Source organism: Schistocerca piceifrons, chromosome 7 (assembly GCF_021461385.2).
Source record: "Schistocerca piceifrons isolate TAMUIC-IGC-003096 chromosome 7, iqSchPice1.1, whole genome shotgun sequence".
In the NCBI taxonomy this organism is placed as follows: Eukaryota; Metazoa; Arthropoda; class Insecta; order Orthoptera; family Acrididae; genus Schistocerca; species Schistocerca piceifrons.
Window position 1 is genome coordinate 386102650 of NC_060144.1, and position 24650 is coordinate 386127299.

The window sequence follows — 24650 nt, forward strand, 5'->3', positions numbered from 1 at the left end:
TTCTTCATGTTTTGTGACAGACCTGATAATATTCTGTTATGGTAGTTGTTGAATGCTTCAAGCATTACCTTCTTGGCAGAAACGTGCTCGCACATAAATACAAAAACATTATAAAAGCTCGATCTGAGCAATAAATGGGAGGATATTTTGCCAATATTTGTTTATTATTTATTTATTCATCCAATTACCCATTTATTCCAGTTTGCAAGATTAGGGCCTTCATTCCCTCTCTTACGTCTAACCAGACTTCCTTAATGAGTCAACATTATAGATTTTTAATAGTTGACTCATCAATAGATCACTTACAAACTGATGTCATGCATGGCATCTTACCTGAAAAAGGAAACAATTTATTTTCAGAAAAATTCATGCCTACAGTAATATTATCTTATATAAAAAATACTTTCACATTATTAATTTGTACCACATCACTGGTCAACTCTCTCTCGCTCGCTCGCTCATGCGACTTGTTCTTTTGAATTCTCCATGTTGTTCCCTTGGCCTGTCTGAAAAACTGTGAGACATCCTCACCACAGTTAATGAGAATATGGAAAGGGACTGGAATTATCCATCACAGATCCTGAGCATAGAATGTTACTGTAAAAATCATTGTAAAACTGTGACCATTTACTGTACAATGAAAGTTATTTATTATTAAATAATGTTAATTTTTTATGAGTCCCTACTGTGTTATCAAAATAATAATTGACTTTGTAGTATGAATTATTTATTATGTGTGTTTTAAGTGACATTTTAAATATTTGGATTTTAGTTCTTTCTTTCATCTCTTTGGGAAATTTATTATGCATTTTCATTTCCTTGTGGGAAATACTGTTTTGTGGTTTTGCTTACTCTTGGCAAATAATAATAATAATAATAATAATAAATAATAATAATAATAATAATAATAATAATAATAATGAAATTATCATGACATTTTGGGTAGGAAACTCCATCTCCGGTTGATCATCCCCCTAGTGCAAGTTTTTTTTTTTTTTTATCCACTTCGGTGAGCTGTGTGTCAATGATGATGAAATGATAATGAGGGCAACATACAGTACACCCAATCCCCAAGCAGATAAAATCTCCAACCTGGCCGGGAATTGTAACCATGTTCCCGGCACTGAGTTGGCCATGCTGACCACTCAGCTATGGAGGCTGACATAATAACAATAATAATAATAATAATAATAATAATAATAATCATGATAATAATATACCATAACAAATATATCAAATTCACAAAATACCAGTGTTATAACATTCTGTTAAGCAATTTCCTCCCTACATTCTTGCAGAATGTAAGTAGTGACTTCTTACAGAAACATGTGGTGGAAAAACAGAAATGAGCAGAATTGGAGATGAAGTTGACTGGTCAGAGGAAGACTTAGGAATAAGGTAAAATTAGTGGACGAAAACAAACAGAGAGGATGAGAAAAGCATAATAGCTACAATTTGACAGAAATACTGGTACCCTGCAGACAAGAAGAAATCATCTGGGATATTCTAAGAGGGAAGCTATGCCAGTGGTACAGATATAGATTTAATCTCCTTTTGAAGGCAGTATGATTTTGGATAAGATGCAGGTTACAGGGTAGTTTGGTCCACAGTTGTTTGGTTGAGGTTGGTGAGAAGATGGGGAAATGTGTAGCTAAGATGGTGAATGTGTCTGACCTGGTATTATTAATGATTGATACATGAGAAGATGTATTGAAGACACAAATCATTAATAAAACAGTGAAGTAGACGGAGCCTTTGAAAGTCATGTTACCCACTGGGTTGGATCCAAAGTAAGGAGCATAGGAATGAGTAATTTGATCAAACAACTCAGTGTTACGCACATGGATGTATTCATAGCTGATATTGCTGATGAGCCATTTCAGCAGAGGTTAAAGTGCATTCAGAAAGCAGTGATGGCATATGTTGTCTCTTATGTTGAGTACATGGAGGAGAAGAAGATGGCATATGACATACTACTAACTTGGAGAGCTAAATTTATTGCCAATACTAAACAGTGTCCAGTGACAGTGCCATGATTCTCCAGCAACTCAGTTTTTATATGAACTGTAGTCACTTAAAAAAAAAAGAAAAAAGTTTTTAACACTGCATGATACTCATCTTTAACTATTTACATAAAACCAGTGTGCCACTACACAACCACCAAACACACTGAACTGTACCAACAGTTCTTCTGTATGTAATATTACTGTTCATCTGATACACTCAGCACACAGTCTGTACTCTTCACTGTGCACTATGCTATATCACTTGACTGATCAAAATATTGCTGGTGGTCACAAAAGCACCCAGTTAGTGCCTGTCTTTTAATCTGAAAGCCACTGTCTACATCTCCATTGGAATCACTGTCCTCTCACCTGGGAAAAGACACCAATCACCCTACTGGATTGTTTGTGTCCACAAGTGGCCATGCCACATCTAACACTGACTGTTCGTGAGGTCCCTTACATATGTTCATGGTGTACCAGCTTGGAGAGGGCATCTTTTTCTTAGCTTTCAACCAACTCTGGACTCCAACTGCTGTGCAGACAAATCCCTAGACTGCGTGATGGCCCTGCGAATGGCACACAACCTGTTATCCAAGTGATAGTGCGAGAGCATGGCTAACATAGCCAGCTGGATGAGGGAAACAAGACACTTCATGAATTACAAATTCATGGCACAATACTAAAACAATAAGCAATATCATCTCAAGTGACATTTGCATATAACAGTCAGTAAGTTCAAAACTCTTGTAAGCCAACTCTAATAAGGTAGAAAATAATTCATTAGCTAATTTGTGGAACAGTGACTAATGTAGCAGAATTAATTGAAGAAGTAGAATAATTTCTTTCAGAACTTTTAAGGCAGTTCTGTGTGAAGGAAAAAAGTCAGTGGCACACAATGTGAAGAAATAGAAAGTGTTAAGGCTTTGCAGTTATTACACAGTGAAAAAAGTCATGCCATACCTTGATCAGAAGTCATATAATATTGCCAAGAAATATGATGCTGTTTAGTAACTTCCAGCTGTGGCCTGCCCTCATTCTTTTAATTTTCCCTGAGACTGATTTGTCAACATGGCCCAATTGTTCAAACTGCTGAAGGTAACTGAAGACAACTTTTCAGTCTCATTCTACCTTCATAATTTTTCCAAGAACAATCTATGTATCTACTAGCAGCATTCTGTGCAAATATAATTAGATATTAAGACTGATGTGCAGAGAGTGACATAATAAGTGTGTGTGATTAATGAAATATCTGGCATCATCCACAGGTAAAGAAGGTGGCTGGTGATGGTTCTTTATCTGCTAGCAACCATAATGGTGCTTCGGATGAACAGGAGAAAGGCCTTATTACAAAAATAAACCCTGTCCAGAAGCCTCCAAGGCGTATTGATTCGGCCTCATCCACAGGAGATCTCGCTGAAGTCAAAATGACATTGATTGATAATGGTTCAGTCCTGTGTGAGTACTCTGTTAAATATTATCATAATATTTTACATTCCCATTACTTCAGATATTATTAAACTATTTGACAGAAATCCTTTTAATGTTCAAATAATGATATGTGGAAAAATAGTTAATCAGTATATTTACGACTGTTGCTACTGTTGTCATCACAGTCTTCATCAGACAGCTCCCCCCACCATGGACACACACACACACACACACACACACACACACACACACACACACAAAAGTTGTTTGTGTGCCTGTACCGATCAGCACAGCCGATGCTGTGCCTATACAATGAGTGGCAGCCTTACCTTATTTCACTGTTTATAAATTATCAGGAGTTGAGTGTCTATGATGATATTTTATTATGTTGAATGTTAAATCTTTGACTTCAATTAAAAGAAACGAGGAAAGCTAACTAGCCACTGTAGCTGATCGATGCTTGCGATGAAGTCACACGTAATGGCACTGAGATGTCAATAGCTTTTGGGCTACCATTCTTTTTCTAGTTTAAGACCTCATCCAGTCACATAGATTCTCAGCCCAAGGAACCATTCACAAATAATCAGTGTGTCTTATTCCACCGCCTGAGAAACCTTGTGTTCTTGTTTGGTTTGTTCCTTTCTCCATTGGCAGGATATTTTGTCCTGCACTTTGCACCATTCCCTGAATTTTATGTCAGACATTTTCATGAACTGCGTGTCCTATTCTAGTACCCATGTAACAAATTTTGTCTCTCTAGCAATTTCCATTTCCTGATGTTTTTCGCTCAGAACTTTTTGTTTTCAGAGCATTTCCTCAATTCTGTCTACCTCTATATTCTGCTCTGTAATTGCTTCTCACTTGTGATAACTATTTTCATTGAGAATTCTTCTTGTGACTCTACTGTAGTTTCCTGCTAACTTCTTTTACATTCATTGCTACCAAAGTGGTCATGGTTGTGATCAGATTATTTAATGTTCTGTTCATCAGTAGCTTGCTTAGCTGCTCATCCATATTCATATCTGCAAAATATTATTTGATTTACTTCAAGAAATAGCTGCCTTCACTGTTTATCCTTATATACCAATCAAAGAAATTAATTTTTCATCAAGCCGCAACATAAAATTATAGTGCAACATTCAAATATGTATGCTGTAGCATAGTGCACTCATAGTCCTGCCTGACCAACACCATGGTAGCATTGCCCTTGGCCAGGGGTAAGATAACAATATCAGGAGTCACCCTAAGTGAATGCAAAGCAAGCCTCTCAGCTGTTGCAGTATTACTCTTTGGTGAATCTATTTCGACATGTGTTGACTTGTCACTTTTTATGCAGTGGCTAGTTCTATGAGCAGACAGATGGAGTTGCAATAGGGAGCCCTTTGACACTTATTGTTGTTAATCTGTTTAAGGAACGTTTTGAGGAATGTGCCTTTGAGTCAGTCACATTGAAACCTATGTACTTTTGCTAGGTATGTAGATGATTCAGTCATGTGCTTGCAGCTATGTGGATAGTATTATTAATGAATCTCTTGAGACTAAGTTAGCAAGTTAGCTTGTAAATAGAGATGTAGGTCTTTGCTTAAATTCTGCATGGAATCTTGCTCTCTCCGTGGTCAAACAACAGAGGGCTACCCTTCACCCAATCGTAATTAATACATACTATTGATAACTTCTTACTCAGGTCATCTCTGGTTGCGTGCTTTCTCTCTCTCTCTCTCTCTCTCTCTCTCTCTCTCTCTCTCTCTCTCTCTCTCCCTCTCTCTCTCCCTCTCTCCCTCCCTCCCTCCCTCCCTCCCTCCCTCCCCACCTCCCCCTCTCTCTCCCTCCCATTTTGAGGAATTTTGAATGAACTGATTGGTGATCACTGAAATTTCTCTGCCACCATTTGATAGTCCTCTGCTCAGGCTCTGTGGTTACAGATAGCTTGAGAAATTTTTTTTAATGCATAATTAAATAAATTAAATTCATTATTTTTCTTTAATAAAAGGAAGTCAAGAACAAAAAGTATACAGAGACATTTTACAAACATCAAAGTGGAATTTGTCTCAGAGAGAGCCTCAGTACAAAGGATTCTTACATAAAAAGTAAACATAACTAGCCTAAACATTGCTTTGGGATGCCGTTTCTTTTTTTTTTAATTAAATAGTCACAAAAACTAAAACAAATCAATTTATGCCCACACAGGAGATCATGATAAGTTACTTAACTAAAAGCCTTAATGGAAAAGTAAGTGTCATTCATTGTCGAGTGTTGGTAAGCCTAGCTGTCTGTCCACAAGAAACCTTATTATACTTCACAATTATACATGCAGATTTGTAACACAGTGAACAAAAATAAAGGGAACAGGGGTATTAAACTTTCTGCAGTTATTTAGCAACAGAAAATGATTTACCAGTCACCAATCCTGTTGACAAAAAATGTTTAGAGCAACACACTTTCACTGCACTGGTTGGTGGTGGACAGGGGTGCATGTCATCAAGCTGGTGAAACTGACAGCTGAGCCAGCCCATCTGTGGCCGACATACTTGTAAAATGGGGGAAGGGGAAGCAGCTGAGTAGATAGCCAGTTGGCTGCGGCCACTTCCAGTGCCTAAAATTTCAGTCCGTATACTCCCTGGGCTCTCACGGATATCCAACCACACACGGCTGTTGCCACTCTAAACTGTTTGTTAGCGGCCCACCACTTCTATCACTGCAGTTTGACTACCCCTTGAGCCTCCTCTATGTGAACCGCTGGTGACAAACAAGCTACGGTGGTTCTGTTGTGAGCAGACCTCCTCAAGTTCCAGGCTTTTAATATACAAACATTCAAATAAATGACATAACATTACTTGCAGTACAGTAAACAAACTGTCCGTGGTATTCCAAATTTCATGGCTGTGTTTCTTTCTCAGTGGTGCCATTCAGAAAAATCTCTAGCTCATCGATACAGGTAATTTTAGTTTCCATAGACTATATCTTAACTTTACTGCTTATTTACATTGCATTTTGCATTTTTTCCCTTTCTTCTAGAAGAATATCATTGAGTCCCCTTTTTACCATTACTTCCTTCCCCACTTTCTTGTATTTGCAAATGAATGTTACTTTTTAAAGCTATGCTTTTTAAAAAGGATCTATCAGACAGAATGTCTTTCTTGAGAGTAATTGCCTGACTTTATTTTCTTCACTAATTATTCTCTCCTGTAATTGCGCAAGTCGCTAGCTGAAGTGGAAGAGAGAAATGGTCACCATCCACTGTGCTGTCACTCTGTTCTAGAGCTTCCATTGGATCATTCTTACATTTTAGTAATCAATTTTTGCTATCTTGTTTATCCTCTTAAACTCTTGTCAGACTGTTTTATTGACTATAATGGCTTCTGGTTACCACAAAATTCTCTCTTATTCCTCCTCATTCTGCCCTTTTTCCCACTTATTTCTCTGGTACTCTCCCTTTCTCTCTGACTTGCGTCGTGCTCAGCCCTTTCGGTAACTCATTGTTGACAGAGGCATTCTCCTAAGCTGCCCTCTTGCTTCTCATAGTGGAACTTCTAGAAACTCTTACAGTTTACTAACTTAGATCTTAAATAAATAGAACACAGTACTCATACGATAATGGTAATAAAACTTAAGTTGGCAGTTAATGATATTTGCTTACCCAATGGTAATTAAGATTCACTACTGATAACTTCTGACACCGGTCATCTTTGGTTGTGTGGTGGCTCCAATTGTTTACTTCGTGTGTGTGTGTGTGTGTGTGTGTGTGTGTGTGTGTGTGTGTGTGTGTTGAGTGAGTGAGTATGTATGAGTGTAGTCTTTGCAATAAATTGCACCACTTTTGTTATTTTGGCAGTGAGTAGGCACATCCTAAAATACTAACAGATGGAGAACTAAGTTGAGCTGCGCCAAAATTAAATTGCCACACTCACCTCTCATTACACGCTCTTATATGACCTAATCAAGCTGCTGGAGAGAACAGGTCCACCTCAGTGCATGGTGTCACTTGCCATTTTCTTTCTCCTCATTTACCAACAAACAAATCTGGCTTACATCCATCATCAGTTTCAGTAGTATAACTTTTGTCTCTGCACACAAAGGAGACACCACAAGAAAAGCTGAAGTATTAAATTTTGCATTTGAGAAATTGTTACACAGGAGGATCATACAAACATATCACTGTTTGACCATCGCACAGAATCCTGTGTGGAGGGCGTAGTAATAGGCATCCCTGGTGCAGAGAAGCAACTGAAAGAGTTGAAAACAAATAAGTTATGAGGTCCAGACGGAATCGCAATTTGATTTCGTAGAGAATACTGTATGGCATTGGTCTCTCACTTAGTTGCAAATCTCTCTTCCTGTGTAAATTCCCAGGTGAGTGAAAAAAAGTGCATGTGACACTAGTACATGATAAAGGGTAAAGAAATCGACCCACAAAATTACAGTTCACTATCCTTAACATTGGTTTGCTGCAGGATTTTTGAACATTTTATAGGTTTGAATATAATAAATTTCCTTGAGGCAAAAATGGTTCTGTCTGCAAATCAGGACTGATTTAGAAAACATCACTCATTTGAAACTCAGATTACCCTTGTCTCACACAGTATCCTTGAACTGTGGAAGAAGAGCAACAGACATATTCCATATCCCTAGATTTCTGGAAAGCATTTGATGCAGTGCCTCAGTGCAGACTGTTAACGAAAGTTGGAGCAAATGGAACAGGTTTCCAGATGCGAAGGCTTCTTATGTAATATAATCCCTGTACTTTCACCTGGATGATGCACATTTGTCAGAGACAAGGGTATAGTCAGCAGTGCCTCAGGGAAGTTTGATAGGACTGCTCTTGTTCTGTATATACATAAATAATCAGATAGGTATGGTGAGCAGCAATGTGTAACCCCTTGCTGATGACAATGTAGTGTTTGGAAAAGCGTCATTGTTGTGTGACTTTAGGATGATACAGGATTACTTAGACAGTATTTCTAAACAGTGTGATGAGTGACAGCTTGTTCTAAATGAAGGAAAAATGTAAGTTAATGCAGATGAGTAGGAAAACCAAGCCTGTAATATCTGAATACAGTATATATGGAGTGTTACTTGGCACAATCATGACAATTCAGTATCTAGGCATAATGTTGCAAAGTGATATGAAATGAAATGAGCATGTACGGTTAGCAGTAGGGAAGGCAAGTGGCTGACTTTGGTTCATTGGGACTGATTTAGAAAACATCACTCATTTGAAACTCAGATTATCCTTGTCTCACACAGTATCCTTGAACTGTGGAAGAAGAGCAACAGACATATTCCATATCCCTAGATTTCTGGAAAGCAGCTAATCCATAAAAGAGATCACATATAGAATCTGTTGTAACCCATTCTTGAGTACTATTTGAATGTCTGCCATACGCTTCAGGCTGGATTAAAGGAAGACATTGAAGCAGTTCAGACGTGTGTTTCTAGATTTGTTAGCGGCTCGGCACATTTGTTCAACATGAAAGTATTACAGAGATTCTTCATGATCTCAGATGGGAATCCCTGGAGGGAAAGCAACATTTTTAATGAAGCACTATTGAGAAATTTAGAGAACCAGCATTTGTCACTGACTGCATGATTCTGCTGCTGGCAGCATAAATTTTGTGTGTGGATCACAAAACAAGATGCAAAATATTAGGGCTCATATGGAGGCATATAGGCATTCATTTGCCCCTTGCTCCATTTGCGAGTGGAACAGGAAAGGGAATGATTGGTAGTTGTACAAGGTATCATGTGCCATGTACCACATGGTCATTTGAGAAGATGTAGATGTAGATATAGATATAAATATAATAGAGGAAAACATTCCACGTGGGAAAAATATATCTAAAAACAAAGATGATGAGACTTACCAAACAAAAGCGCTGGCACGTCGATAGACACACAAACAAACACAAACATACACACAAAATTCTGTGTGTATTTTGTGTGTATGTTTGTGTTTGTTTGTGTGTCTATCGACCTGCCAGCACTTTTGTTTGGTAAGTCTCATCATCTTTGGTTTTAGATATAGATATAGATATATGGCTCCAAATGTATCACCCAAAAAAGGAACATGCCATTCACTGCACTAGAAACGAAAGCTCAAAATCACAAGATTTGAAATTCCCCTTTATTTCCTCAAATAGATTTGTGTATATTTATGATGGCTTGATGAAGTGCCCCTGCATTAAAAACATGTACTGCACATACCAGTTGTTGTATGTTGCCCCCACAGGTAATAATCATACATACTAATGTTGGTGGAAAGCATAGACCATGGCATTGATCCTCGCCAATATAGCACAGATTCAGTACGTCTACAACAACTGCTCACTAAAATTGTTTTTGAAAATTTGTTTTTTCTTCTCTTCCAAATACTGCCAACGTGCAATCAGAGTGAAGATACAAACAACATATATCCTATTAGTGGAACATATCTAGGGCAGCAATTCTTATTTTGCTGATTATCGGCAGGTGAAAGACCATGATCTAGTTACATAAACTGTTGCTGAAGTAACTTCTATGTGGGACTACAGGAGTCATTGTAGGGAATGATTATGTGTTGTGTGATGATATCTGAATTTTATTTCACAGCATAGTGAAAGTGTTCACTATTGACAGATGTGTCAGCAAATCTCAGCTTAGGGCTTGACCCAGCATTTGTGTTGCTACAGTTCCTGTCTCAGTAATTTGATGATGAATAGCAGCAAAAGTTGGATTATTTGCCTGTCTTCTGCATGGAACCACATTTTGATACAGCCCTGTGTTCATTACCATTCAGGTGGTCTGCACAAAAATCATATTTGCTTGCTCACATAATGAATATCCTATCTTGATTAAATGGAACATTTATCAGCTAGTTTGCTATCACTATGCACGTGAAATGTTTCATGAACACAAATCTCAAATGTACACATGTCACATTTAAGTGTGCTGTAAGAATACAATGAGTGCATCAGCACTATGACTTACATCGCTTGCCTGTTTTGTGATGATATTGACTTACACCAGTATTATCACAAAGTTAATTTCATATATTGATTGCAAGCTTCAGTTACTTGGATATATGTCTTTGTTTGGTCTGTGATTTACTTATTTTGTAAACACTTTTTTCAAAACATCATCTAGGTGGTATAAAAGTTAAAATTTATTTTCTGACTATCAATTTTTGAGTAGTATTAACCTTTGCCTTTTTGATGTCCATCAGGGTTACTGCAGATGCAGTTCTTTCTGTTTCAGATTTTTAACTCTCAGTGGCAAACTAAAATGATTGATTTAAATTTGAATAAATTACCATTTGTGAATATTTTAGACCAATGTTTCATAATACGTTGATAAATTTGTTGGATGAAAGTTCCTGGCAGATTAAAACTGAGTACTGGAATCTACATCTACATCTACATCCATACTCCGCAAGCCACCTGACGGTGTGTGGCGGAGGGTACCTTGAGTACCTCTATCGGTTCTCCCTTCTATTCCAGTCTCGTATTGTTCATGGAAAGAAGGATTCTTGGTATGCCTCTGTGTGGACTCTAATCTCTCTGATTTTATCCTCATGGTCTCTTCGCGAGATATACGTAGGAGGGAGCAATATATTGCTTGACTCCTCAGTGAAGGTATGTTCTCGAAACTTCAACAAAAGCCCATACCGAGCTACTAAGCGTCTCTCCTGCAGAGTCTTCCACTGGAGTTTATCTATCATCTCCATAACGCTTTCATGATTACTAAATGATCGTGTAATGAAGCGCGCTGCTCTCTGTTGGATCTTCTGTATCTCTTCTATCAACCCTATCTGGTACGGATCCCACACTGCTGAGTAGTATTCAAGCAGTGGGCGAACAAGCGTACTGCAACCTACTTCCTTTGGTTTCGGATTGCATTTCCTTAGGATTCTTCCAATGAATCTCAGTCTGGCATCTGCTTTACCGACGATCAACTTTATATGATCATTCCATTTTAAATCACTCCTCATGCGTACTCCCAGATAATTTATGGAATTTACTGCTTCCAGTTGCTGACCTGCTATATTGTAGCTAAATGATACGGGATCTTTCTTTTATGTATTTGCAGCACATTACACTTTTCTACATTGAGATTCAATTGCCATTCCCTGCACCATTCGTCAATTCGCTGCAGATCCTCCTGCATTTCAGTACAATTTTCCATTGTTGCATACTCTCGATATACCACAGCATCATCTGCAAAAAGCCTCAGTGAACTTCTGACATCACCACAAGGTCATTTATGTATATTGTGAATAGCAACGGCCCTACGACACTCCCCTGCGGCACACTGAAATCACTCTTACTTCTGAAGACTTCTCTCCATTTAGAATGACATGCTGCGTTCTGTTATCTAGGACCTCTTCAATCCAATCACACAATTGGTCTGATAGTCCATATGCTCTTACTTTGTTCATTAAACGACTGTGGGGAACTGTATTGAACGCCTTGTGGAAGTCAAGAAACACGGCATCTACCTGGGAAGCGGTGTCTATGGCCCTCTGAGTCTCGTGGATGAATAGTGCAAGCCGGGTTTCACACAATCGTCTTTTTCGAAACCCATGCTGATTCCTACAGAGTAGATTTCTAGTCTCCAGAAAAGTCATTATACTCAAACTTAATACGTGTTCCAAAATTCTACAACTGGTCAACGTTAGAGATATAGGTCTATAGTTCTGCACATCTGTTCGACGTCCCTTCTTGAAAACGGGGATGAGCTGTGCCCTTTTCCAATCCTTTGGAATGCTACGCTTTTCTAGAGACCTACGGTACACCACTGCAAGAAGAGGGGCAAGTTCCTTCGTGTACTCGTGTAAAATCGAACTGGTATCCCATCAGGTCCAGCGGCCTTTCCTCTTTTGAGTGATTTTAATTGTTTCTCTATCCATCTGTCGCACAGATGACAAAATGGTAGATATCGAAATAGACGACAATCTAGAGAAGGAACTACAGTGCAGTCATCCTCTGTGAAACAGCTTTAGAAAAAGACATGTAGTATTTCGGCCAGTATTTCGGACTCAAACTCGGGACCCCTGCCTTTGACAAGCATGTGCTCTACAAACTGAGCTGCCTAAGCATGACTCACAGTCTGCCCTTACAGCTTTACTGCCACCAGTAACTCATCTTCTACCTTCCAAACTTCATCCTACCTTCCAAACTTCATAGGAGCTCTCCTGCAAATCTTGCAGGACTAATACTCCTGGAAGAAAGGACATTGCAGAGGCTTGGCTTAGCAGCCATTGTATGGGGGATATTTCCAGAATGAAATGTTCACTTTGCACTGATATGAAACTTCCTAGCAGATTAAAACTGCTTGCTTGATCAAGACTCGAACTCAAGATCTTTGCCTTTTGCAGGCAAGTGTTCTACTGACTGAACTACCCAAGCATGACTCATAATGTATCCTTACAGCTTTATACCCACCAGTACTCATCACCACTTTCCACACTTCACAGAAGCTCTCCTGTTGTGGCTAAGCCCTGTCTACAAAAGATGCATTCTTTCTTCCAGGAGCACTCCTGGAAGAAAGAAAGCATATTATGTAGAGAGGAGAACTTCTGTGAAGTCTAGAAGGTACTGGTGGAAATAAAGCTGTGAGGATGGGTTGTGAGTTGTGCTTAGACAACTTGTTCAGTAGAGCACTTTGCAAAAGGCAAAGGTCAGTGGTTCAAGTCTTAGTGTGTCACACAGTTTTAATCTGCTAGGAAGTTTCATAACAGTACACACTCCACTGGAGAGTGAAAATTTTATTCTGGATTTTGTTGGATATTTTCTGGATTTAATAATGAAGGAGAATATAATTTCAAATTATTGAGTTAAAAGCATTATAACAAACATTATATTAACTTTCATTTTATGTGCTTAGTATGTTAATGATTCATGTCTTACATTTAGCTCTCATGGTAAGCTACCTGTAATAAAAGGCATTCTTTCTAAATGAGGGAACAATTTTGTACCATCTCATCAATGTCATATTAATTCACAGCATAAATTGAAATTATCCTTTATTGTGTGTATTGCTCATAATTGTTGTGCCCTGAATAGGCTTCAATATTTACTATATACTGAGTAAAAAATCAGCTCTTCTGGAATTCAAAATCATGATAATAACTGTTCTCTGTCTCTCGATGTATAATGTTGCTGCCATCCCATCATACTTACAATCATCCAGTCAGGATTTGCAACAATTGCTCTAGCAACACATTGTCAGCCAAATCTTTGTTTATATCTCTGGACATAATTTACACATTACTACTAATACTCTGTACAGCAAAAGTAGTTAGTCTTCAAAAACTTTTACACTTTGATACTTTCTCCAGTGATTCTGTTGTGATTAACTTTCACATAAGCTTTATTGACAACTATTTGAAGAGTTTGACAGAGCACTGAAAGACTTAAGTCGAAACAAGGCCCCGGGAGTAGACAACATTCCATTAGAACTACTGAGAGCCTCGGGAGAGCCAGTCCTGACAAAACTTTACCATCTCGTGAGCAAGATGTATAAGACAGGCAAAATTCCCTCAGACTTCAAGAAGAATATAATAATTCCAATTCCAAAGAAAGCAGGTGTTGACAGATGTGAAAATTACCAAACTATCAGTTAAATAAGTTACAGCTGCAAAATACTAACGCGAATTCTTTACAGACGAATGGAAAGACTGGTAGAAGCCGACCTTGGGGAAGATCAGTTTGGATTCCGTAGAAATGTAGCAACACGTGAGGCAGTACTGACCCTACGACGTATCTTGGAGGAAAGATTGAGGAAAGGCAAACCTACATTTCTAGCATTTGTAGACTTAGAGAAAGCTTTTGACAATGTTGACTGGAATACCCTCTTTCGAATTCTGAAGGTGGCAGGGGTAAAATACAGGGAGCGAAAGGCTATTTACAATTTGTACAGAAACCAGATGGCAGTTATAAGAGTCGAGGGACATGGAAGGGAAGCAGTGGTTGGGAAGGGAGTGAGACAGGGTTGTAGCCTCTCCCCAATGCTATTCAATTCGTATATTGAGCAAGAAGTAAAGGAAACAAAGGAAAAGTTCGGAGTAGGTATTAAAATCCATGGAGAAGAAATGAAAACTTTGAGGTTCGCCGATGACATTGTAATTCTGTCAGAGACAGCAAAGGACTTGGAAGAGCAGTTGAACGGAATGGACAGTGTCTTGAAAGGAGGGTATAAGATGAACATCAACAAAAGCAAAACGAGGATAATGGAATGTAGTCGAATTAAGTCGGGTGATGCTGAGGGAATTAGATTAGGAAATGAGACACTTAAAGTAGTAAAGGAGTTTTGCTATTTGGGGAGCAAAATAACTGATGATGGTCGAAGTAGAGAGGGTATAAAATGTAGACTGGAAATGGCAAGGAAAGCGTTTCTGAAGAAGAGAAATTTGTTAACATCCAGTATTGATTTAAGTGTCAGGAAGTCATTTCTGAAAGTATTTGTATGGAGTGTAGCCATGTATGGAAGTGAAACATGGACGATAAATAGTTTGGACAAGAAGAGAACAGAAGCTTTCGAAATGTGGTGCTACAGAAGAATGCTGAAGATTAGATGGGGAGATCACATAATTAATGAGGAGGTATTGAATAGAATTGGGGAGAAGAGGAGTTTGTGGCACAACTTGACTAGAAGAAGGGATCGGTTGGTAGGACATGTTCTGACGCATCAAGGGATCACCAATTTAGTACTGGAGGGCAGCTTGCACAGGATAGAGTAGCATGGAGAGCTGCATCAAACCAGTCTCAGGACTGAAGACCACAACAACAACAACAACAACAACAACATTTGAATCAGAGACTGAACCATTTCCAGTGGAAATTTGCTTTTATAGGTAAAATATTATGCACATAAACAATCTATACAATATTAAATGTAGCACAGAGCTGTAAATTAAGCGACTTTTGTATGATTTAACTTGAACTTGGTGATAGTGTATGGAATGGCTGACTTAAGTTTACATTATTCAGTGAATTACTCCGATTATGAGCATTTATTGTACTCTCCAACTTAATCCTGCAGTTGCAGATGTGTATAAAATTTAGGAATTACATATATTTCACAAAGAATTGCATTGGTCAAAAATACATCATTTACATCAGAAAAAAATGAGAACAACAAATCTGTCATACTTCAGTAGGCGCCATGTGATTTAATAGGGTTTGAATCTTCATTTTCCTACCATTAATACAGTTTTTGTTGGATAAAGATTGCAGTGAGCATGATAATGGATTAGACTTTCCGTACTTTACAGAGTGCAGCTCAATGGCTTAGCGGATAAATGTTGTGCTGCTAGTATCCAACAGGACCACATCTGGCAGAGCACGGACTGCTGTGGTCAGCCCAATTTTCAGGGGTTGAGGAGAGGTTTACAGTTTTACATATTTCACTATATGAATAATTTTTTTTCCTTCTGTTGAGACAGTTCCTCAAAGCATTGATCAACAGTCAGACTATCTTGATCCTCAGCTGCATTACTGTCTCAGTGAATCTTGTAAATGGAAGAAGTGAGACTCTCAAAATTAATTGTACTATCAACCATAGACATGGTCATTATTAAAGACTTGTATCTCATTCTTCATTGACACAACACAGAAAATATTATAAAGCGAAACAAATATTTTGCTTTTTACAGGTGCTGGTATTAATGACTTTATTAGTTGTATTATATTTATCATTCTTTTTGTTACATCTGCTTAATACTCTTTCACCAATCTTTGTTTACACTGACTTTTGTCAAGCCTGCCATTAACATATCTGGGAAAGCAGATGAATAATGTGATGAAATGAATATTGAGTTATCAACAGTCAGCTCATTAAAATAATTTTTGTGACATTTAGTGTTTCTGTCATAATATAAATTGTACTGTATAAATAATAACACGTTGCAGAGCATTATGAATAAACACTAACTACTGCCTGATATTCTTTTCTTCATCCACACAGCCCCAAGCGTCATTGACAGTGAAGATCCAATCCAAGAGCGGTCCTTGGACTCTCTGGACAGCTCATTGTGTGGTGTAAGCAGCCAGAGGCCACGTGGACAGCCAGACCTGCTCTCATTCCCAGGCCAGGTGTCTCCAGCTGGCAGCTCTGCTTCAACAGTTCCTGACAGTACACGACTACCTCCACAACATGGGCCTCAGTCACCACCTCCTCAGCCGTATGTGATGGTGACTCCGCACGCATTTGGAACACTGCCGTATTCCCGTTCTCAGTCTCCATTTTCACCTGCAGCAATTGCTGTTCCACCGCGTTCTGCAAACGGTTATGTGACAATTCCAAGGAGGCCACGTGTACCTTCATGGAGCAGCCCTCCAACACCTCTTCAGTTACAGCTGGAGCTACCGCCCAGACTGCCTGTGTACGACAATTTGGGACCGCGCACTACTGCTGATGGCAGTTCTGTACTGTCCTTAAATCGTGCCGGATTGCCACCCTATTATTCCCCTGTTCCTCCGACAGCGGAGGAGCCGGGATGGACACAGAGATCTGTAACAGAGAGTGTCTCATCACAGAACTGCATTGAAGATGATGTGGCTTTGACAGGCTCACCAGCAGCTCCAAAGAGTGTAAAGGTGCCACCGAAGCCACCACCAAAACCAAAGAAAAAGCCAGCAGATGCAGTGTCGGGCCCACTGTATGAGGATGAAGGTGAGGATGGTACAGAAGTGTAGGTCGGTGCAACACTTAACTGACTCCCTGTTTAATATGAAGAATGTTGTGAAACTGTTGTGTAGCCAGTATTTCAAATGTTCTTGATACAAGAACAAAAGGAGAGAGAGAGGGTGAGAGACAGACAATCGATAGTCTGATGTTGGTGAACGCTATTGTGTGTTCCTCAGGTGTTAGAACTAACATGGAGGGCTCGTGACACAGGGTATACATTAAGAACTTTGAAATGTTAAACTGTTTTTAAGTGCCTTCTGTTATTGTACATTGGAAACGATATAACTATTTTATGTGACTGGAGAATGATTCTGTGATTAAATGTAGACTTTAAAATTGTATATAACATACTTTTGTCTTTGTGCACTAAAATTGCTACTTCTATTCAGTAACTTGAAAGACATGGATATATATTTGAGAGTATTTCTATAGATGAAACACAAATTACTTCTTTGCAGAACATGAGGAGAGCCCCTGTAACTAAGAAAAATAAGTACTGATTATATAAAATATGATTTGATACATTTTGATTGTTCATAGTTTTATTCAAAACTGACAACTCTAACAGAATTTCACAGGTGGAAATTTTGCATGAGTTTCCAAAAATTACCACAGCAGTTAGCAGTTACGACTTCCATCTCAGCAGTAAAGAAATGTTTTTTATGAATGTCATTTAACAATTTCTTCATTAGTAGAAACACATGATTTTATTTTCATGGAAGAGTATGACAAATGATTAAAGAAGTGTTTGCATTTCTGAGCCTGTTATATCATTGGGGTTCATTATGAAAACCGCAAATCTAGCATTTATTTTTCTGCTGTTTTGGGCTTCCAAAAGAATATACGCATGTTCAGCTAAACAAATGTTTCATTTAATATTATATTTGTCAGTATATTTTATAAGAAATGGCATTTTACTGAGCCAATAGTACGGATAAATGAATTATGCATTTTTTTTTAAAAAAAAACAGCTGGTTAGCCTTTTATCTACAGATACAATAATATATTTGACTGAAGAAAATATTCTAATTACAGTGTTTTATGTAAAAATCATACTTATTGATAGTGGACTATAAATACGATTTTATTTTTACATTGTATAATTTATTGTATAATATGTTGTTCCTCTTCATATTGATTTTATGGCTTTTTGCACTGAATTTTCATCATTGTCATGCAAAATCAAGATTAAAAGAAATACAATTTAACTAAGACTGAAATTTTCAACAATGATGTTTCAGCATTTAAAAATGACTGTTGCAGAACATGTGTCTTTAATTGAATAACTTGCTAATAGGGGCACAATTTAAAATAATAATAATAATTTCTTTTATAAGTTTAATGAAGCAGATAGCTTTATTTACTGAAATTTAATCTAGAAATTTTTGAAAAGACTATAGACTGGCTATATGATGTCCTCTGTCACTTCACACTCTTTGCTAATCTTTCTGTGTCTACACAGTTGCAAAAAGCAATGCTCTCAGTAATTTGTTGTACAAGTTCCCATTTTGTCTGCCCATGCAAGTTTCCCTATACCTACGCATTCTGGTTCCAACTTAACTACTCCTTGGTGTCTTTGCATGTGGTCCACTGTGTTGCATTATCATGTTATAGCTGAAGGTAGGGCACAGTGTAACAGAAAAGTTATTTTGGAAATTTTTTTTAAAAAAAAGATTGTGAAAATGATGATCTTTTCACATGTCTTTATTTAAGGAACCTTAAACAATCATTTAAAACTGGCAGACTCAGTTTGGCCTTGAGATTGTTGTATTTATTGCAAATATTGAGTATGGTTGCAAACAGTTACAGTGTGCCCCGGTGTGGGGCAGAGTGTAACACATACTGGAGTACAGTGTAACAAGCATGCAAAAGTACATTCATGCTAGCATAATATGTATTTTTCAAAACATTCAGAACACAGGCTACATTTAAATGTCAGACAAAATTAATATATGCAATCTCTTAAACCAACTGCAATTTTTTACAATATTCACAAAAGATTAAATTTTTTTAAAACTGATATCAAAGAAAGACCATTACTACATTTTTTATGACATGTATGAAGTGTAGGCTACATACTGATCTACAAACACATTGGGATTGTTGCCACCCCCCCCCCCCCCCCCTCTGTCCCCCCTTGGGAAAATGTCACGTTATAGTCCCCACCATCATCTCTATTCTTGATTACTTTACCTACATAGCGAAATGAGTTCTTGCAGGGAACTCTACTAAAATGTAATCATCTCAGACAGCTTTCCTTCATCGTTCTCTGTTTGACTTCTGATATCTCCACTGGGCGAATAATCTAAAGATGCACACATTTTATTTTCAACTTCCCAGCTAAGTCAGAGTCTCTTGAAAATAGACATCTCATGTGAGATTTACATTTCTTTTCCTCTTTCATCATCTGCATTCTTCAGTGTTCTTCAAACACCTCTTTAATTGGAGGATCTATTGTGATGCAACTCATTCCTATCTCTCTATTTCTTCTGTTGCTTATTCTTCCATCGTCTTTAGGATAACCTTTGAAAATATCAGGACCAATCATAGGTCTACTCTGCAATGGTGGATCTTCCTCTGGTAGAATATTAAAGGGGTCTTTCTGTGACTGCCTTTGACACTCAGTAGCTCCTAGAGCAGGGATTACACTGCTTGCATCATTGCCTGTCACAGGAACAGCAACTGAATTTTGATTTGATGAGACTTGAGGAGCACTGTCATTTAGTGCTGGGGCTGGGTTTTTGTTGATCAAAACATAGTCTGTCACAGAACTATGCATAAAATCATATTCTGTGAAAATATCACAGTCATCTGGAAAAATAGAAAAATACCTGTTTGCTTGAAACCTGTCATGATGTTGGTTGGTGTCACTGAGCAAGTGAAGGCTTTGCCAACACATCCAGCAACATCATATATAGACAGTGGTTTACCAGGATAATGCATTAGCCATGAATCAACTGCAGAGTTGTAATGAGCCTGGAATGGACTGAACACACAAACATCAAGAGGTTGCATTTGATTGCTGCAGGATTGTGGAATGGTTAGCACTGTTACACCATTTTCCTTAGCAATATTCAGTGCCTCTATAGCAAAGTGGTTCTCATGGTTGTCTAGGATGAGTAAAAAGAAGCACAAAATGCTCCATAACATGTGGAAACAACACTCTATCCATCCAGCCTGATGTAGCTGCGAGTCCTATGGAGTGTCCCTGGAGGAGCACCTGTGAGCATGTGGCCCTTGAAATTGATTTTTGGGAATGTTATTGTTGGAGAAAGAGCAATACCACAAGCATCGATTATGCATACTATGGTCACAAGTGTACCTCTTTCCCCTCTGGTAACCTTGTTCAGCTGCTTAATTCGTTTAGAAGCAAGTCATTTTTTCGGAGTCTATACTGTTGAGGCACCAGTCTCACCAAAACTGAAAATCCCTGTTTCATCACTAAACTCTGAATTATGGTTCAAAATATTTTTCAGATTACTGAAGAATATTGCAACATTAGTTTTATTGAATGATGTAGCGCTTCATAAACAGCAAGCTTCTGGACATTGGAGGCTAAGGCTTGGATGGCATCCTCTAAAAGCATAGAGCCAATCTATGCCAGCCATATTTTTTCTTCTATCTGGTTATATTGAGGCATTTGGAATACCAAGTGTTATACTTCTACAGTGTCGAAGTCATAGCACATTAAGAACATTACACCAAGTAGCATACCAAAGATTTTTGTTGTTCATCAGTGAAAAATTCACTGGCAGTTTTATTGTGGACACATACAAATGTCTGTTTTTCCTGTCCTTACTCTTCTTAATATTCCTGCAATATATGGAAAAGTAAATTATGTAAATTAAATTTATGTGCTGCGATTTTCCATAAAGTACTCATTTTGGTAAAAAAAACTGCTCAAAGGAATTTTTACGCGCAAAAAGTTCCACAACTCAGGTTCTTAATAGCAGCTGCCTTGCAAAGACTAGTTCCAGAAAGCATCAGTTCAACAGCAACCATCATATCATCCTCAATAAAGACATCAATCTCTGTTTTTTGTGCTCTTTTATGAAGCATATTGGAAATCTATAATTGAATATCCTAATTTAAAACCGCTAGTTTATATTCTGTTCTCAGTTGTATTCATATATACAATTTTAGAGGCAAATAACTACTTTTTATTGGCATACAGCATAATGGGGTACATTGTAATGGTGTTACACTGCGCCCCACATTAACCCATTAAGCTTTGCCCCATGGGACTGCTTTCTATAATTTTCTAAGATTTGAAAAAGGACAAAAAATTATGAAATCTTCGATATTCAGTATTGTATGTGTGATTAACACTCAGAATTACACCAATTATTTGTCATTATAAACAACAGCAAAAATTTGTGTGTCTACAAAAATTTTCTTCATATACCTTAAAAAATGTTTTCCTCACTACAAACAATATTTGAATTCTGGATGTGGGTGTTGTCCTCATCACCATTTCATCACAATCAATGCACAAGTTGCCAAATTGGCATCAAATAAAAAGACTTGCTCCAGGCAGCTGAACTTCCTGCTAATAACACATACACACATTACATTTCGCTTTTGTGTTTTAGATGCCTGCTTAATTTTCAGCAATCTGTTATAGCATCACATTTTAAATGCTTCACGTTTCTTATTCTTCAGACTTGCACGGACGATGTCCCACTTCATACAATGCTGCACTCCAGATATATACTTTCAGGAACTACTACTTCACTTCCACTTGATGCACACAGGACTCTTATGATGAAGAAAATTCCTGTTATCTGTACCATTCTGATTCTGCTAGCTCTTATCTATTGTAATCTTACTCCCTAGGTGAAAATATTATTTCACTATTTCTACTGCATTCTTCAGTTTTATGTATTAGGCAGTTTGCTCTGCTTTTTACTATGTTTGCTCATCTTTTTACTACTACTCTCTTGTCTACACTTCATTTATTCTTAATCCACATTCTGTGTTACAAAAATTGTTAATTGTATTCAAAAGTTTTACTAAATATCCCTTACCTTTCTGCTTTTAGCAGAAGGTGCATGTTATATTGTCGATCAAAGGTGGTGTTGCTATCTGTACCTGTTGCTCTTTTATTCTTATTCTTCAGATTTGATTAACTTTTTCATTGCTACTTCACATTAAACAACACTGGTGGCAAGCTACAGCCCCATCACACAGTCTACTTTAAACAAACTAGTTTTTCTTATTTGTTACTCCTGTTTCTTTCCTCACTTTATTCCCATTCTTTTCAGTATTTGGAATTTCTTATTACATTTTACTTTACCATCTACAGCTATACTCTTCAAACCATTGTGAAGTGGATGGTGGAGGATACTCCTACTATACCCTATAGAAGGGTTTCATGCTGTTTCATTGATATACGCAGTGTGAGAAGAAAGACTACCTAATGTATTATGTATGCTATAATTAATCTGATCACGTCTTTGTGGTCCCTATGGCAGGAATACGATATTTACACAATTATAATTTGCCATGAAATGTAATGCACGCCCCAATTTTAAAAATTAAAATAATGAAAGATGAGTTTCTTGGTGTGTCACTGATAGACTAAATTTGCGCAACAATGCATCTATACACAAACTATCAAAACAACAACAGTTTTTAAGTGACCCATTGTTAAGTGACACAGTCATTATTAAAAATTAATGCCTAATTTGATTACCTACATGAGAGCAAACTAACATAATGTAAATTGCAGGTGTTACTCATCATTAATCACTAATGTCATCATTACTGGTCTCCTCAGAGGAGTTTCCATCAAGAATGCATTCATTTCCATTTTCCCTATCTTCAGTGTTTTTCCAGAACACATCATCCTCACTTCCAGAGTATTTGAAATACAGCATTTCTTGAATGATTTTATGATCATTGGTGCTGCAATGCTTTTTCTGAGCAGCTGAAACCCAGTGTGCAATAATGCGGGCTGCAACATAATCTTTCCTGCTGGAGTCAGTTCATGGTTTGGTTTTCAAAACTGTTTTTCATTCTGTTCCTGTGCATAACCTTTGAAAGGTTTATTTATACACCCCGGTTCCCAGAACTCCTGAAGATAGATGTAGACAATGGATATTGTATCACAGGCACTGTCCCTTTGACTGTTCAGAAATGTCACTAAAACCACACAAAGATGTCAACAACCATGCATGAGCAGCACCTATTAGATGGAGGGGTCCAACAGCCAATCAGTCCCAGCCATTCCACCAGGAAGGAGGTACACAGCTTGTGTTGTCTGTAATTCAACCATGCCTAGACAGTCAACACCGTGGTTCAATCATGTCCGCATTGTTACTTTGTGCCAGGAAGGGCTCTCAACAAGGGAAGTGTCCAAGCGTCTTGGTGTGAACCAAAGCGATATTGTTCAGACATGGAGGAGATACAGAGAGACAGGAACTGTTGATGACATGCCTCGCTCAGGCCACCCAAGGGCTACTACTGCAGTGGATGACCACTACCCACGGATTATGGCTCGGAGGAACCATGACAGCAACGCCACCATGTTGAATAATGCTTTTCATGCAGCCACAGGACGTCGTGTTATGGCTCAAACTGTGCGCAATAGGCTGCATGATGAACAACTTTACTCTGAATGTCCGTGGTGAGGTCCATCTTTGCAACCACGACACCATGCAGCGCAGTACAGGTGGGCCCAACAACATGCCAAATAGACCGCCCAAGATTGGCATCATGTTCTCTTCACTGATGAATGTCATATATGCCTTCAACCAGACAATCGTCGTGTTTGGAGGCAACCCCGTCACGCTGAATGCCTTAGACGCACTGTCCAGCAAGTGCAGCAAGGTGAAGGTTCCCTGATGTTTTGGGGTGGCATTATGTGGGGCCAACGTATGCCACTGGTGGCCATGGAAGGCACTGTAACAGCTGTACGATATGTGAATGCCATCCTCCTCCTGATAGTGCAACCATATTGGCAGCATACTGGCAAGGCATTCTTCTTCATGGACGACAATTCGTGCCCCCATCATGCACATCTTGTGAATGCCTTCCTTCAGGATAACGACATCGCTCGACAAGAGTCGCCAATATGTTCTCTAGACATGAACCCTATCAAACATGCCTGTGATAGATTGAAAAGGGCTGTTTATGGACGACGTGAACCACCAGCCACTCTGGGGGATCTGCACTGAATCGCCATTGAGGAGTGGGAGAATCTGGACCAACAGTGCCTTGATGAACTTGTGGATAGTATGCCACGATGAATACAGGCATGCATCAATGCAAGACAATTTGCTACTGGGTATTAGAGGTACTGGTGTGTACAGCAATCTGGACCTCCATCTCTGAAGGTCTCACTGTATTGTGGTACAACATGCAATGTGTGGTTTTCATGAGCAATAAAAAGGGTGATAATTATGTTTATGTTGATCTCTATTCCAATTTTCTGTACAGTTTCTGGAGTTCTCAGAACTGAGGTAATGCAAAACTTGTTTTGATGTGCTTACTAATATCCAGGGTTTGTAACACAGAATTCATTCCTACAGGAATAACAACAAGGTCACTGGC

The 24650-nt window shown here is 38.3% G+C and overlaps 1 protein-coding gene across 3 annotated transcripts in view; it reads left to right on the forward strand.

The window, feature by feature from the left end:
- LOC124804696 (leucine-rich repeat-containing protein 24-like) overlaps nucleotides 1-18189 on the forward strand; it is a 370900-nt gene extending 352711 nt beyond the window's left edge. For all 3 annotated transcript variants that reach the window (XM_047264949.1, XM_047264950.1, XM_047264948.1), the window contains 2 exons: nucleotides 3272-3461; nucleotides 16374-18189. In XM_047264949.1, coding sequence (XP_047120905.1) covers nucleotides 3272-3461; nucleotides 16374-17104 — 921 coding nt within the window. In that variant the 3' untranslated portion in view covers nucleotides 17105-18189. The remainder of the gene's footprint in view (nucleotides 1-3271; nucleotides 3462-16373) is intronic.
- Nucleotides 18190-24650: the final 6461 nt, after the last annotated feature.